Raw genomic sequence first — 18295 nt, 5'->3', positions numbered from 1 at the left:
CCGGCATGCCAACTTAAAAAGCTTTTATTATTAAATAGTTCTGAAATCCAGCTGGGAAATTATCACCTACAATTCCTTACTTCCTGTCTTGTCTTCACTTGTAGCTATAAACAGTTTTGGTTTCTTTAAGCATACTTTGGTGTTTTTTCAAAATTCCTTTCCACTCAAAAGAAATATTAGTGAACCGAATAGCTTTCTGTTTGCAGACAGTATTTCCGGGTACATAGGCTTGAAGAAAACAACGTTTCAACTCGTAGGGATTCTGAGAGAAATTAATAATTCACGTAGTAATATTTTTGTGCTTTGCACTCCATAGTACGCTGTGCAAGAATAGAAATGGAGCATAAGTCGTGTTTGTATGATAAACCAAGGTTGGAGTCAAATAAGCACAGATGCTATTTTCACATATGCATTGCTGGAATACTTGTCATATGGGAAATAGCTTGCCCACAGGTGTCAGAGTAGGCTTAAAATTATTGTTTACTCGCACATACAGTATTTCTGAGTCATAGCAGCATCCAGAGGAGACTGCAAATCTACTCACAGGGAGAATTGTGAAGCACTGTCCCCCCCATCTTCCCCCCCCGACACACTATGTGTTGTAATTGGATTTATTCTTCTAATAAAGCTTGAGAACCATAAAGAGGTGTCTTCCTCATGCAGTAATTGTAAAGCCTCTGTATAGCAATGGCTGAAAAGACATTGTTATCCATAACTGGTAAGTGTGTAAGTTCAAATTAAAAAAAAAAAAAAAACCATGCTTAATTGAAAACACCTGAACTGATGCTTGTGCAGCTTTGGATTTTGGGGTTTTTGTTCGTTCTAAAAGTTGATACTTTCTGTGACACTCAGAATACACAGAAGTTAATATTATCATCAATAAAGATGTAAATGAAAAGATGTTTCTAGGGGGCTGTAGAATATGCAGATAACATAAATAGCTAGATATGAAAATTGGTTTAGTTACCGATAATACATAAAACAGGAATCCCGTTTCAAAGATTAATATAGTGTAGTCCATTCATAAAGGAATTGGACTCTATTAGAAACCATGCACCACATGCATCTGCAGAACAGAATTACATAATGAATCAGATTTGTTGGCTTACTCCATGATAAAATTGCCCTCAACTCTGAAATGACTTTTGTGTTGAAGTAGAACAAGATTTGTACTCTCTAACTGTACTGAATGTCAACCTGTTCTGTATACTCCAGTATATTCCATGTTAATAGAGTGCAATAATGTTCGTTCTCATTGAGCATTGTATTAGTAATAATGCACTATTTGCCCCGCTATTCTCATCTTTTTCTTATTCTGCATCACGATGGTTCAAGACAGCTTAAATTTAAGACTTTGGATAATGTAGATGGATGAATAATATAGATGGAAGAGCCCCATGATACCATCTGCTCCAGCTCCTGCAAATGTAGAATTGTCACTTGTCATACATCTAAGCTGACAAAGTAACTTTTATCAGGTTTTTTTTTTTTTTATTAAGCATTTCAATTCTTGTTATCCCGTGTGGAATCTGCCACTCCAGCATTGATCATTTCACTGTCAGTCTGAGTGGGGAGTCAGCATTGTGAGTCATCTCCTATTTTAATTGAGGAAGTACTCAATTTTTCCCCCAATTCTTGCTTAATAGCACAAGCAGTTTCCTTTCTTTACAGTGGTGTGTTATAGTAATAAAATAAATACCACAAAATCACTGATGAGGTGAAAATTGAACTTTCTGTCTCTGTGCAGCCATGTGGGTAAAAGAGTAATTGGCTTGGATAATAACTTTTGTTCTTACAAACCCAAATCTAAATGAGCATCTCATTGATACATCTGCTTGTAATTACTATCAAAAGAAGAGAATATATTGTGCAGATAAATAAGTTAGACCATTTTTAGTGCTTTCACAAAGTAATTCAATTGTTTAATAGTTCAAATATACCTCTAATGATTCTTAGACTTTTTATGGTGTATTTTGTTTGTCAAAAAATAGAATTCTCATAAATTTATTTTTACGCTTACGCAATAGAAGTATCAGCAGAGAGTTCTTGTGTATAAATGTGTTTAGCTGGATCTTACAATGTAAGGGAGCTTTTTGTATTCCCGTGTCCATGTAATGATGCGCTGCCAGGCCCCCAGCTCCTCTGAATTACCTTAGCTCTGTTCACTTCTCTGGTGATACCTTAGTTTCTGTGATTTGAGGATTCATCCTTATTCGGCACTGGTTGGTAAATAAACCCTGTTGGATACAGAATCTGGTTAGCAATGTTATTGCAATAGAAGGATTTGGAGATACTACTGCACTTGATACAGATCCAGGTGTAAACTAAAGCACATGCATGAAGATGAACCAAAAGGTCTTCAACTTAAGAAACTTCTACTCTAGTAAAAATACATGGCATCACTTCTGGCTTTTATAGAAAAAAGTGTGCGCTTTAGATACTCCTTATAACAAGAAGCAACTTTAAAAGTCTTTTTCTGTCCATCGGGATTTAAATAATAACAACTTTTATTAGCAAAATAGTTGAATCCGTTCCATGCAGGTAACAGAGTCATTAAGAAACTACTATGTTTTAATTCTTATTACTATAAGGATTTTTTATTTCCTCATTTACTTATAAGCAAGTGTTCTATCTGCATTGAGGCAATGGGCCATAACTGATCCAAAGAAGCTGTTTTGGTCCATCAGGTCAATGATTCATGAACTAAAGTCCCTGGGAAACATAGCCAAGGTAGATTGGACTCGTCATCTGTGGGAAGAATGCACATATAACACCCTCCCAATAGGGGGTGTATAAAACATTTGTTATAGCACAGGTAAATGGTATTCACAAATTACCTATGTTAATCAAGCGAGTCAAACCCGATTGTCCTTTCTACTCAAAGTTTAACTCTAAGGTGTGCAAATTTGGAAATTTCAGAGCTTGTAATGAAATTAATTGACCAAATTTTGGCAAAAGCATATATGTGGATAGTAGTTGTATGTCTTGCCAAGTCATCCGTCTAATCAAAAGGCACTTTTGCGTTGTTTGCACAGTTCTGTGTGGACACTCAAATAATATGATTTTTTTATCATTGTGTTGCAAATTTATGACCATGTTAGCCAATTCTTGCTTACAAACACTTCTGTCCTAGTGCAGTTATTTTAAGACTATGCATATTATATATTTCAGCAGCAGCTGGAAATGGATATGAAAATTATGCTTGACCCAGAGACCAACAATAAAGCTGTTTTAAAACAACAGAACTATGAGACCAGGCTGCCACTTATAAATAAGAAAATATCTGCTCCTGTAAGTAACTTACTTTATCTTATGGGCTTATTATATGCATTACTTTTCACTATTAAAGTTAATACATATCAGACCTAAATTTAAAAATAAAAAATTCTAAGTGCCTCATAATTTCCTACTTTTTGACACTGATATGTAACAATCAAAACATTTGGTGTGACAATACTGGGGAAAACAAACCTGTAGCTTGATGACAAGTTTAGGTAGCAAGACCCTAATCTAGCAGAAGTATAAGTGTATGTGGGAATGTGCACAGGAAGTGATCTCAGTGAAATCAGGGAGTAAAGAGAAGCAAACTGGAGCCTGTGGAGTTTAGGATGTGACCCAAAGATCAAGGAAGAAGTAAAAGGGGGTTTGCTGTCAAGAATGGGCTTTCAGTTGTTCATTCTGTGGCCATTTCTTAAAAAGACAAGAATATATTGTGTTTTCAAATGGTAACAGGATTGTTAGGAATGAGTGGAAAATGCTTGCACTTTGTTTTGATGCTCTTTTTACTTGACTTTGGTAAAAAAGCAATCCTGCCAGATGATTGCTGACGCTGACCAGAAATCAGTGTCACTGAATCAAAAAACAGGGGTTGTACTGAAAGAGAATCAGAATCCTGGAGTGACTACATGAATGTAGGTGGTGTTTCCATCTTATTTTTCTGACATGGTTTGGGAGGGAATGTCAAGTTCTATTTCTTAGCTCCAGGCTGGGAGCACTTACTCTGGAATTTGGGGGACAGATTCAGATCCTTCCTTTCCATACGGAGATATTTCCATGTCTTGTAGATCCCAAGCATCCTCACTGTCAAGCTACGAGGTATTCTGAAGCACAGCCTTTCCTTTATCTCTAGTGAAGCTGTTTCCCTTAGTACAAAACAAATATCTACCAAAGCTGAGAGTGAGCACTTCCACAAAGCTCTCCTAAGAGATCCCTGACTAGTATCCATCAAATCACCCTTCTCTATTCTTTCTTGTCTGAGAAGGTTCAAATTGTGTAAGATTAAGTTTTGATTCTTCCAATTTGTGTTCTGCAACCGCTGCTCCTCTTCAATGAACAAATGAAGATGACATTTTCTGCAAACTATGCTTTTAAAAAAATTTAATAGGCATAGGCATCCCTCCAAAGATCAATTATGTTCACAAATTTAGCGCAGCACTGTGGTCCACATGAAAGAATATGCCCAATGGTCTCACACAAGGATGCTCTTCTACAATTTAATTTATGTAATAGAAGCATTATGCAGCAAGCCCAGTGCTATAAGAGACATTCTAGGGTATTTGGTTTTAAACAACATAAACAGAATCTGTGAATGGCACAGCTGTAAGCTGCCACTTATAAAAAATGATTTTTGAAAGCTGTTGCCCAGACTAAGAGGTGATTTGTCTAACCCTGTGATACAGAGTTAATTAGAAAAAAGCATCATGGCTAATGGCTTTTTAGAACCACTCTAAAACACTCACAGAGAGGAATATTATACTACTGCGGAGAGCCATGTGTTTTACCACTCTCACTGAAACATATACTGATCAGAGAAAACTTAAATTACAAACATTTAGTGAAAATTAGTCAAGCTCCCTGATACATATTTACAGTTGCTAAGGAACTGTTTATGACGGGGAGATGGGCTGAAAAAACAAGTAGGTATTTCCTATCTCTAATTTATTCTACAGCATTTACTGAAGTAAATGGTTTTTAGAAGTTTTCGAATCCCTTGACGCAATCTGTGTTTTCAAATGTTCTAGCTTCACTGGGGGGTAGCATTTTGCAATTAGATTTGCAAAATCCACTACTGAGATTGTGAATTAAGGCATTTTTGTTAAATGTGATCTATACTAGCACTTAGAGGAACGATAGTTATAGCTCACCAATAGTAACTAAAATAAATCAATGCGTAGTTGCAGGTCTAAAATTATATGGTCTTTAGTTTTGGGAAAAAATCAATCAAAGTAGCCTCAAGAATTCAGTTAGGTGCTACCTACCCTCTTTTTACTAATTAGCCATTAGAGGGCAATATTTGTACGCACACATGCGGGTGCACACACAAGCGTATACCCATGTAAATGCCCTACATATGTACATAAGTTCAAAGATTATCTCCAAAAAAAAAAATCAGTGGCAGAAGGACTCTCATTGAAGTAAATTAAAAAGTAATTGCTTGGTTAACGGCATTCAGGTTTTTTCTAAGAGTTGTCAGCATCAGAGTTTTCAAGGAGACCTGAGCATTTAACAATGTGATGAGATTAAAAACACACTGGTTTTGAGGTGACGAGATAGGTCAAGCACAAATCTACATGGACTTTTTATTATCCTGCCATTTGAGTAGTTTGAAAAATTATTAGTAAGGATCTCATTGTTTCATGAAAAATGTCGTCTTTTCTTGCTCTTTTGGTATTATAAAGTTGCTGACACTGGATTTTATGACAGAGACAATTAACTGTCGCCCTTTTGTACTTTTTGGGGTTTGATAAGTACTAATGCTTCATCCTCTGTAAAGTTCTGTAGTTGTCTTAAAATGAGGACTGTAATTCTGTTTGAAGCACCATGGGCAGACTGGGCATCACTTTATTTTGTAGCTGATGTCTGGCTAACAAATGAAAAATGATGAGTAGATAATTATTAAATATGTATACTTCCCATGGAGTATCTAGCAAAACAAATAGTAATCTCAATTGCCGCAAAAATAATTCTGATGAACTGCTGCAATGTAGAAAAGATTCATAACTATACCTTTCATTTTCATAGGACTGCTGTTCTTTTATAGAATTATACTGGCACTTTTTGGTCCTTGTTTTCTTATAAATGTATATTATACTGTAAACTTAGGAACCTTTTAATTTATTCATGAGGTAGAATTTAATATGGTGATGATTTCTAGCCTTTATGAGTTGCATCTTATATAGTGTGGCTCTAATGGTGATGGCAGCGATTCTGTGTTGTGGTGGGTTTTGTTTTTTTTTTAAGCTAACTTATTTGAGCACAACCATTCTAATCATATCCAGTTATTCATTCTTTATTCAGTGTTTGCGTTGTGCTAATCACTAATGCTTATCACTGAAAGTCTATTCATTTCCAAAATTATAAAGTAAGGTAAAGCAGGGCAATTCTTTTCATTTCAAGTGACGAGAAGAAGTTGTAGAAGAAAAACAGGTCTTTTGGTCTCAAAACCTGATTGTGTTTTAAACTTATGCATATGGCTATAATTACAGTCAAAGCATAATTTGGTAGTGGTAGCAGAATGAGACTTAAACAAATCGATGTTACACTACAGTAGTTCCAAATAAGCTTGTTGCATTTGTATTATGGTATGTAATCATAATAACTGGCACAGTGAATTAATAAAATGTTCTTGTCACTGAAAATAAAAAGGAAATAATTGGTGAGATAGAGTTAACTTAACAGATTACTATAGTCAGCACCCTTTCAACCTAGAAATGGGAATGTGAAGGTCACCCCCATCTCAGATGACAAACATAGAACGTTTTATTGGTAAACAAATTAATCTTTTGAAAGGTCACCATTTGTTTTAAGTTTTTATCCAGTTCTTGTCATCTGGAATTGGAGATTGACTGTCATTTTGCTAGGCAGGGGTGCAGCCGAAGCTGCTGAAGCTGTTTCTGTACATATCAGCATTCCTTGACAAAACTCAGTGCCTGCTTGTGATGCTATGGGCTGCTGGTTTACAGCTGTCTCCGGACAAGAACGGAGGCCCACCCCTGAATTCCAATAAGTTGGTCCTGCATATTCTGCCTCGTGTAAGCTGGCCCTTTGCCCACAAGTAAAATGTACTGTAGGTCAAGCCAGCAATTATCTTTCTTACTTCCTTCTGTGCTGCTTCTGTTGCCTTTTTCAAAAAGCAGATGTGGGATTCACCGAAGTTCTCCATCTATTCTCTCTTGCACCTGTTATGGCAGAATTTTGATAGAGGTAAATTTCTGGGAGAGCTAGCAGCAGGCAATCAAAGGAGCAAACCTTGATTTTTCCCAGTACATAGCAAATTGGCAGTTCAGAGCCATCTCTGGTTACTTTAAGAGCTTACAGTAGGCAAAAATAACATACAAGACCTGTTGTTAATGATGCTTAGTTGCTCCAAATTGAAGGTTTAATGTTGGGCTTTCCATTTAAATTGGACGTTATTTTCTGTAGATAAAATCTGAGTGAAATAATATGTATTAATATCTTAGTATTACATCTAAGGGAAACTGTGTTAATCATTAGGTAGATAAAATGCTGGACTATGTAAATTGGAATGAGAAGGACAAATTTTAATTTTCTATACAATTTTCCTACTCGGAAATTTTCTTGAATAGAAAGACAACCAGTCATAAAACTTGTTCATGTTTTAAATCTCTTACAGAGACTGTTACAAATTTGACTGATCTGACTTTAGAATAGTTCCACTACACTGGTGAGAATTTGTCTTTTCCTTAGCATTCAGTATTTCTGCATTGACTTCCACATGCTGGTTCTTAGACTCAGAGGACCAAGGTTAGGTTATCTGAAACCAGAGTTAAACGCTTTCTTTATTTACTATTTATTACTAAGATTGTTTGGCTTGACAGTCAGAACAAGATCCTTTTTCCCCAGTAGAAACTGAGAGACGATGGAAGCGTGAGTGAAGCTGTTCTTTGATACTGCTTCCTTGCTTTGCTGCTTAGCATGTAAATCAACGCAGAAAAAATACATCAGTTTAGCCTGTAAAATGTAATAAAATCCTACAGTAATTCTCATTTTAGACACAACCAAGGCTGACTTGATCTAATGTGGGTAGTAGACTTGAGATTGGACTTGATATCCTACAGAGAGCCCTTCTAACCAACATTTCTATTATTTCTATGATTCTGTGATTGAGAGCAAGGAGTAAAAATCACTTAGCACCTCTGCCTTTACTCCATTTGAGTTTTTTTTACAATCTGAACTGATTTGCTTCCATTACTCAAAACTTACCTCCTCCTCCCACATGAACAGCAGGCTCTGATGATTTGTAACCACTTACGGGACAGACCCGTTGAAGGCTCTCAGTATCCTTCCACATTGACATAAAAATTCTTTCTGAATTAGTTATCAAAGCAGCTTTGCATCTCTCTGAAAGTAAGTTTGTCTAAACCATACTTTTTAGCTTGCTTAGATGATATTGTGATCAGGTAGCTTCAAAAGCCTTGCTAAAGTCAAGAAGTAGTACTTACTTTTTCTCCCCTATTCACACCACTTGCTAACCTGTTGTAGAAAACAAAATTAGATTGGTCTGACAAATTTGATCTTGAAAGGTTCAAGTTGCTCATTTATTTGTTACTTTCCAGATGTTTATAATTAGCTTGTTTGGTTATTTGTTTAAGAATTCTTCCAAGAATTGTAGTTAAACCAATAGGGTTAGAATTTCTCAACACCTCCTTTGCCCCTTTCTAAAGATAGGCACTATGCTCTTTTCCAGTATTCTAGTATATTTTCCATTCTACGAGAGTCCCACCAGCAGTTCTGAGATTGCTTTAGATTGTTCTTTAAGTATCCTGGAGTGTATTTTATCAGGACCAGCCAATTTGAAAACCTCTGAGCACCATCTGAGCTGTTTTGCCCTTAAGGTAGCCTGAGACCTCTTCCCTTTTGCACTACAATTAAGTGAGTTGATTCTACTCATAACTGGCTGCTTTTTTTAAATTATAACTATGAATGTACTTAACAATGTCATTTTTTTTATTACCCAGAAGTTTCTTCCTACTTGCCCCTCATTTTGTCTTACCTGTTTAAGCAAACAAGCAGCAGTCATCAGTATGCCCGTTTTCTGTTCTCTGTATGCTTTTGTCGTCTTTTGAGATCAGTGAAGAACGTATGATTATCAACATTGGGAACTTGCTGTCCTTCCTATCCCGCTTCATCTCTGGAATAGTTGGAGCATGTTTCTGTAGTACATTTTATCTGTGGAACAGACTGTTCAACAGAGTTCCAGTTTCCCTTAGGCTTGCCTTCCATAAGCCCTAACCTGCCAGTGTCCTGAGCATGTTGAAAACTGACCTTAGTTCCATTGATTTGATTTTGCTATGCTTCCTCCTTCCCTCTATAGGGATTATGAACTGTGTACATCATATCTTGATAGGAACTTCTTAATAAAAAATATGAAGGTAGATGGCAATTTGGAGCAGATGATCATGAGGTGATAGATAACTCTGTTATATATCTTTTCTACCATTACTATCAAGCTCTGTGGTTTTCTGGTACTCACCACATCTCATCTGTCTAATCTTCCTGGTTGATAAACTGTGGTTTTGATACATGATAGCACTCATCTGTTTGCTGTATTTAATACTAGTCTCTATTCTTTTGCTGGGGGAAACCATATTTATTAATTAAATAAATAAATATTATTTATAAACATATTTAAAAAAAGAAATTGTTCTAGTTAAATATTGTTGTCTAGGTAAAAAGAAAACAAATGGAGAACTAATCGGAAAATCCCTGTGGTGTTACAAATGCCCTATTTAAAATGAAGCAAAAAAGAAAAAAAAAATCAAGTGGGAGAGGTTTATCCACAGGAGAAAAATGCTTTAGAAAGGGTAATAGAATTGTTTTTCTCATGTCCCAGGTTAATTACACTCAGAAGCGCTTGAAATGAAGGAAAAAAAAAAAAAAAAAAGTTTTTCAGCACGCTCCAAGCAGGCAAGTAAGCCTTAGTCTGCACTGCAAATTAAGTGCTCCCTTCCAGCCCTATAAAACTGTACTTTAAAAGTACCTGTGATGAAGCAGGCTGTGTGCTGACTTCAGTAAAGTATACTTGCTGAATCATAACCTTTGTAACAAACTTCACAAGCAGGCATTACTCATGCAGGAAAATGCCTGGGGTTCCAATCACCTCGTAGCAGTCATGGCTGCTTGGTTCTGCCAGCGAGGAAGCGGGTGAGGTGCCTACAGGTTAGCGTTGTAAGGGCATGCTCCTTTGCTTCCATGCTGGTTTGGGTCTGCCTACACTGCAAACTTTAAAACGCTAGGTAGGAGCTGCCGGTTCTGGAATATGTGGTATTAAATTCACTAGGTTTTGCGTTTATGCCATGAAAGCTGTAGGTGTGAGTAAAGGTTTTAAATTGCACTGGCATCAGCAGATGGAAGTCTGTTGAAAACTTTTTAAAACGATGTAATCTTTTAAATATCTTTTTAAGTTAAATTACCGGATAATGGTAATAAAACTATGTAATGATGCTAAAAGTAAACGTTTTTCTTGCAGTACCTAATATTATTTTTATTATTTTTAAGGTCTTATTGTTGAAATTGAGTTGGCTTAATTTTCCTGAAAATAACTGAAGGATGAAAGCATTTTGTCAAATTTTGCTTTGATATCTCACTGAAGTCTTCAAGAGGGCAGCTAATGCAGCAAACAGGATGCTGAAAGAACACAGAAGGGTGTGCAAGTTGGGTGGAATTTTCGTAGGTAACTGGTTTGGGTCAGCTCCATGGTTCCCCTACGTTGCCTGTAGTATGCAATGAAGTGAATCATAGCGGCACTGTGCAGTGGAAACGAGAGCTTAAATTGCATTACGGTTGCATTGGTCCTTATTTTAACGTGACACCTGCCACGGGCTTTATAGAAATTAAAGGATACAGCAAAGAAGAATTAAAGATCTATCTCCAGTTAAAAAACAAAACAAAAACAGAAAAAGAAAAAAAAACACCAACAAAAACCCTCTAGGCTGCTTTTGAACTCATAAACTCCACCTGAATTGCTTTTCTTTGTAGCTTATTATGTGTCTATGAACACAGATGAGATACATATGTTTCATAGTGCTGTTTATCATAACAAAACTCCTGGGATTTAAACTAGGATAAAACTGACCAATAGTAAAATCAGTGCTGCTTTACTGATACAATAGGAATAGCCTGGAAAAGGAGTAACTGTTTAATTAAATTTCACTCTTCTTATATATTTTTGTTGTTGTTTCCTCAACAAACTGCTGGAGCTGAGAGTGAGTGGAAAAGTGTGGTTTATTATTCCCTTTTCTCAGTATCAAGCCACTTATATGCCAGCTGGTATAAAGTTAATCTTTGTTATATGCTTATTGCTATTTTCTTGGAACACAAGGACATGAAGATTCATACATCTAGATCCCTTAAAGCATAATGCTTCATAATGGCCATAACTAAAATGAGTGCCTGAAAGATTTCTCTGAAAGATTCTCTATTATGATCAAGCGTTTATATTTTCTATCTCCCTAATGTCTCTTGTGGACAGTGGTGTTATACAAATTGGGAGGAAAAATTATAATAGTTTATTTGGATCTATCTCATTTCCCTATTAGGTTTATAAAGCAGTTCTTTAGAATAGCCTATCCCTTTCGATGAAGTTGGTGGTTGATGTTATGCACTAATTATGACACAACAGTGCTCAGAGGTCCCAATCGTGGCCTGGACCCTATTGTACTAAAAGCTGTACACAAGCATGATAATCAGTCATTAAAACCTAGTATTTTAAACCAGCAAGTCCCAATGTGCTCTGTAAGAGAGGTAAATACCATTATTCCATTCCATACCATTATTCCCATTACCATTTGGCAGATCTATCAATATTTCCTAGCTTTCTGACTTTATGCATTTAGTATTATTTTAAGGTAGTTTATCATTCATAATGAAATTTTCTTTTTAAAAAGGCAAATAAAAAAAAATTTCCAGAACATGGCACTAGGTTGTCTTCCATACAGCTCATAAGTAAGGTTCAAACATTTCTATCCAATGTAAGAATTTCTGACCATTAGACTAATGGAGTAGCTGCTAACAGGTTGTCACCCACAAAAGCATCAGACATTTTATTTGGCTTCACCGCTATTTGCTGACTAAAGAGGAGACTGTGGGATCTTGAGGTCCACTCCAGACTGTGGGGGAGATCTGCCCTCTTGCATACAGAGCTGCTTGCTTCCTTTTCCCAGCCTGCCCCACTTTCCCCTTTTCCCATTTTTATCTTGCCCCACTCTCTCTGCTCCTTGCGATTGCCTTCTGAGACTGCTTCCAGGACACATCCTAGTCTTTTCTGCCTGGTTCTCTGCCAGGCTCCCAGCCTATCTGCCAGGCTCTCTGTCCAGTCTGTCCCAATGTTCTTTCCTAATCCTGCTGCCCCCAGGTCTTGTCCAGTCTGCCTGCTGGCCTTCCTGTTTGCTCAAAGACCCAGTATGCCCCTCCAACTACCTTCCTTCTTCTTGAGATTGGTAATATATTCACACCTGTGTGTTGGCACTTATTTACCCTATGCATTCAAATTTAGCCACTTCCTTCTTGTGTTGCCTTGACCCAGCATGGAAGTTACTGGAGAACCTGTAGAGTTGCAGAGGAAGTTCTGAGCAGGTGTATTAGAGCACATCTGATCCCTAGGTAGTTTAGCTGCGAAAACTAAGAAATCTTCATCTAGATTTCCAAAAATCTGTTGACAGGGTAAGGTTTGATCGACTAGTGTTAAATTCTCCTTTTGCTTCATAAAACATTTGAGTTTATTTTAGTTGAATCTTTCATGTCTCCCTGGGCTTATCATTGTCTCATTTTTCTAGCATCAGCCAGGTGAGAGAAAACAGGATAAGTTCGCTATCGTCAAGTGAGAGATCTCAGTGATGTTACTTGCCTTGAAGTTGCATGCGCTGTAATGCTTTAAACCCACTGAATAGCTAGCGCTCTGTTTCTGTAGGAGTTGAGTACCACCCATGTTGCAAATGGAATAGTATGTGTATTCCTAGTCAGAAAGAAACTGAAGATACTTAGCATATTGGGGAGAGAAAAAAATGTTAGATGATAACACACAGTTTTTGTATTTATAATACTGAAGTACAAGGTGGCAATATATTCTTTTCCCTGTGCAGTGCTCTATATGTGAGATAATAAGCGTAACAGTAAGACCATGATATCGCTATCCCAAAGTGATGTGTGTAACAGCTTGAATTCCTGGCACTTAGAACCAGCAGGTTCCATTTTTTCAGGAAGCACAGGTTAATCAGGAAAGTAAGGGAGCTTTAATCCCCACATTAGCACAGCCAGTGTGGCACATGTTTCCATGTCACATTATCAGGCTGTGTCATTCCCTGCTGTCCTTGAGGAACCCTGAAACTTCAGAAGTCTGTGATACTTACTGGTCCCTGATTTGTGAGTAGTTTCACATATTTTAATTCCATTGGTATTCTTCCCAGCAAAAATTCATTTACGTATTTGAAAGTATTTCCTTTTCTTTCTGGTACCTTGCCTGTTGTCCTGGTTTTGGCTGGGAGAGAGTTAATTTTCTTCCTGGTAGCTGGTGTAGTGCTGTGCTTTGGATTTAGCATGAGAATAATGTGATAACACACTGATATTTTAGTTGTTACTAAGCAGTGTTCACGCTAAGTCAAGGACTTTTCAGCTCCCCATGCTCTGCCAGGTGCACAAGAAGCTGGGAGGGGGCACAGCCAGGCCAGCTGACCCAAAGGGCTATTCCATACCATACGGCATCGTGGGCAGTATAGAAACTGGGGGGGCTGGCTGGGGGGCAGCGATCACTGCTCGGGGATGGGCTGAGCATCGGTCAGCGGGTGGTGAGCAGTTGCATTACTTGATTTTCCTGTGTTTTGTTCCTCCCTCTCTCTTTTGTTTTCCTTTGCATTACATTTTATTACCATTATTACTATTACTACTATTTTTATTTTATTTCAATTGTTAAACTGTTCTTATCTCAACCCACAAGTTTTCTCGCTTTTACCCTTCCAATTCTTTCCCCCCCTCCCACCGGGGGGGGGAGTGAGTGAGGCGCTGTGTGATGCGTAGTTGCTGTCTGGGGTTAAACCATGACACCTGTGTATGCATTTTCTATATTTAACGAGTCAATTTAATGTCAAGAAATACTATGTTTACACTATACTCATTAAAACTTCTTGTGATTCCTTTATTAACTAGTACACTGATTTTTGCATAGCAGAAGTCACAGGACATCAATTGGATTTAATTAACTTTATTTTAAATTACAAAAGTAATGACAGTAGACAATACTGTAGCATGTTCATAAGTAGTAAAAGCAGTGCTTGTACTGTTACATTATTAAATCTTAATGAAACTATTCATAGCAGAAATTACATTTATTATTTATTATTGCGGGAGTAGAAAAGCGTGTCTTTGCAAATCCAGGATTTCTCTTTGTTAAAAGAAGATTCCGTCTCTTCCTAGAGGTGTAGTCAGAAGACAGTGAAAGGCCATACAGGTAGCAACCTTTGGGGTTTGCCTGCCTCTCACCACATGGACTCTCCCCTACCCGTGTTAGAAGAAGATAGAACAAAAGGTGAGTCACAGAAGCCCACCTGGGTACCGTTGCCACCAGATGTATGCTACATAAGCAGCGTCATTTACTGTTTGCAGCAGGCATCTCATAATCAAATTTTCTGGCACCTCAAAACTTGTAAGAATTGTGATGTCAAATGCTGCAAAGGGTGGAGATGAACTTTGGACTACTTCATGTGGTAGCTAACTTAGGACGTAGCATATGTGATGTTGAGCATCAGTCTCCCCGAGTCAGTTATCTTGTAACTCACAGAGTTCAGTTGCTACTAGAAAGAATTGTGTGTGATGGAGGGTTCTTGTATGACTAAATGATATGGCCAAAAATAAACGGGCACGATTAATGTCTGGTTATTACTCATTCAATCTTAACTAGGTCTACACTTGGACTATTTTAGCAATCAGTCCATATTCATGATTACAGTGTGGTTTACAAGAGTTAATTCTCATCCGTTCATATTAAACTGTCATTGTGTACAAGCACGTAATTCCTTGTCAGAATCAGCACTGTTATGATGTTTCATGTATTTGCTGACTTTTATAGACAAAGTTCACCTTCCTTGAAGGTAGAATGTGGAAAGATAAGGATCTTTCAATAAAAGAAAGCTGCTGCTTTTCTAGTTTTGAATTGGAATTGGAAGAACTTGAGTCTGCCTTTGTTTAATTCTTTCTTTATTGTTACTAATTGTTTTTCTTTCACAGCTGGAATGTATATGAATTGTTCAGTAATATCTTCTTCTAGGTATTCTGAGGCTAACTGAACAGAGGCTTCTTCCTCCAGCAGCAAAGATAACTCTCCAGACACCTCCTGTTGTATCCAGAGTAGCTCCTTTCCATGAATTTCACAGGCAGCACAAGAAGTCAGCTGTAGGTGAGTGTGAAGGATAGATAACAACCGTCGAGCGCATCTCCAACTCCACTTTCAGGCCCTTGTTTTATCTCGCAAGGAAACAGCTGTCTAATGAGCTCTCACTCAATTTCTTAAGAATACTAAGAGCATAAAGATGTACATGAGCATCCTGTGTCTTGTAACTGAATGGGAATCGGATTTCTTAATCCCCGGGAGGATTTGGTCCCTCTTCATTTCTGAAATCCTGGTAGGTTCCTACCTGCATGTTTCAATTTCTAAGCGCCTGACTCTGAAGATCTGACCATTGGTGTTAGTGTAAAGCCAGGGTTACTGTAAGTCATGACTGACATGACTTACAACAGCTGATCGAGCGCCTATTTTGCCAGTGCGATTAGATGAATGACTCCTAGTAAGTGAATATACTCTGGGCAATGGGATTCTGCTCTATCACAAAGTGTACTCAAAACTGTTGCTGCTACAGCTGCTTGTGGCACATAACATCAGTAGGGAAGGGAGTATAAGCAAAATGAGCAGTGGGCTCAGTAGCAATCCCATAAATTTGAAAAGTTCTCCTAATGAAAAGGGGTGGTTGGAAACTAAAAGTATATGTGAATAACCTGGAATATAAAGAATATAATTTTGACATTGTTATCCTGGGTATATACTGTTGGCTGGCATATTACAAACTTCAGAATATGATAGATCAAAACTGAAAATTGCAACCCACTTGGACATGAGAGCAAACTGGAGCACGCCATTACCTAACGGTGGGTGGTAGAGTATCAATTTGATGCCGCTGTTGCACTTCCTCTGACAATGAAACCTGTGATCCATTTTTTTCTTTGGTACAGGAGAGATTAGTAGTAGGGTGGACCCTGAGAATACAGACACCATCACCTTCCCAAACTCAAAGGAAGCAATTTATGACACACGTTCCTCTAGTAAAGGTGACATTGCACCGCTTCCATCCAGCAGCTCCGTGGTTTCAGCAAGGAAGTCAAAGCCGGCGTGGAGGTATCCAGCTCAACAGTTGGGATCTGAGCTGCAGATTCCCTCTCAGACACAGGTATTTAGACAGTGAAGATAATGAGGTTTTAATTCCTGTTTTTAATACTGTCTTTACCAGAAATGGTTTAGGACGTGACTGTAAATCACTGAATTGGTACAAGAGGGTTTGAACCAAAGCTAGTAAATAGTAAATATTGAAGTAAGTAGGAAATACTTTGTATATTGCCAGTTTCTACTTTCTCAAGTCTTCTACCTAAATTTGTCTGCTTTTTCACAGAATCTTAGAAAATAAGTCTAGAAAGGATGTTACGAGGTTATCCAGACCTTCAGGCAGAATTACCTGTACCGGTACTATTGCAGACAGATGTTTTTCTAACCTGTTCTGAAAACTTTCGGTGATAGCAACTCCATAGTCTCCCTAGGCCATCTGTTCCAGTGCTTAACTAACTATCTTTACTGTTATAAAAGAGTTTTTTAATGTCTCATCTAAATCTCCCTCACTGCAGTTAAGCAAATGTGGTGTTCCCTTTATACTTACAGAAGACTATAGGGGAGTTTGACCTTGACTGCTTAATGCTTGCTGATTGTTCTTGATCCCTGTGCAGAGGGGACGTTTCTTTCTTTTTATGGCTAATTATTGTGTTCCATAGCAAACTGTCTGGGGTTTTGCTTGATCTTTCCAGACTTTTTGACTTTTGTGCCATTGGGGAGATCTGAAAGTTGAAAGAAGAGATCTGAAAATGAAAAATAAAGCAAACTTCAGATATGGAGGTCAATGAGTTATTAATGTAAATAAAAATAATTACCTAAAAATAGATGGAAAATCAGAGCTAGTGAGTTTCTGGCTGAAGTTGCCACTAAATATGGAGTCCTGTTAAGAAGCAGGAACATTTCTATTCCAGGTTTTACCCTGTTTGCATTTATGTCAGGATGTTACCCATTCTCCTGGGGTAGGTGGAGGCAGTCTCAATGGAAGAATGCTGTTGCAGTTACTTTCAGATTGTAGTCCAGTGAATCACTGTAGAGCTTAATTTTTATATTTGGTAAAGCAAACATAGTTCCTCTATGCAATTAGTGTATTTCCATACAAATGCTCATAATCTTGCATGCCCTCTGAGGTCTTTGTGTGGCAATGGGTTTTATGGTAAGGATGGGCTAGACTTTGTGGTTACGATGTATAAATCATTACGAGGAGTGTATTTCGGATGCATGAATTCCCACAGTTAAGTGGTTAATAGTAATACAGTAGTGTGTCTTGACCACTCATTTACAATCCATGGCAATTACTCTTAATCTGTGGCTATTCTCTTCCCACAGCCCCCACAAATGTCTCCATGTCAGTCCTTACAGGATCCGTGCTTTGATTGCGACGTTGCTGTTTACCATGGCACGATAGACCAGAAAGCTCCAGGCTTTCTGGCATTCAAGCAACATTACTGTTTATCCTGGGAGAGCATTGTCTTTTTTTTGGAACATACACAAAAGCTTCTCAAGGACTATGCTGTACCGTGGGCTACAATAAACTGCAAAAAGTTGGCGGAAGTTGCATCAGACTTTGAGCTTAATGAGAATCCCACCAAAAGTGACATTCTGTCAGTGATAAAGAATCAGTCAACTGTGGAAAAGATCTTAAATCGACCTGGCCAAAGATACAGAGGCCAAGGGGGTACGGAAATGGCTGCTACGAAGATCCAAGCAAGGTGGCGATGCTACCAGGCCAGAAAAGCCTATGTCCATTTCAGGCAGCAGCAGTGGGCAGCAGGTGTGATCGCCGTCTCTTGGCTCTTGCGCAATCACATGGCACGTGTGAAAAAGACCCTGAAGGAATCACGTCGGAGACACCTGGAGAATTTTTACATCAGGGCCAAGGTGTGCAGTGCTACCAGCTGTTACGGCAGCACT

General features: G+C 38.0%; 1 protein-coding gene across 1 annotated transcript in view; it reads left to right on the top strand.

Annotated features, from left to right (window-relative positions):
* The window catches only part of IQCH (IQ motif containing H), a 72759-nt gene that overhangs the window by 3270 nt on the left and 51194 nt on the right, over positions 1–18295 (top strand). The window contains exons 6-10 of the mRNA XM_075714129.1: positions 3172–3291; positions 14428–14539; positions 15278–15406; positions 16237–16451; positions 17744–18262. Coding sequence (XP_075570244.1) covers positions 3172–3291; positions 14428–14539; positions 15278–15406; positions 16237–16451; positions 17744–18262 — 1095 coding nt within the window. The remainder of the gene's footprint in view (positions 1–3171; positions 3292–14427; positions 14540–15277; positions 15407–16236; positions 16452–17743; positions 18263–18295) is intronic.

This window comes from Pelecanus crispus, chromosome 7, assembly GCF_030463565.1.
Source record: "Pelecanus crispus isolate bPelCri1 chromosome 7, bPelCri1.pri, whole genome shotgun sequence".
In the NCBI taxonomy this organism is placed as follows: Eukaryota; Metazoa; Chordata; class Aves; order Pelecaniformes; family Pelecanidae; genus Pelecanus; species Pelecanus crispus.
Note: the sequence above shows the minus strand (reverse complement) of the source record. Positions and strands in the feature narration are given on the sequence as shown.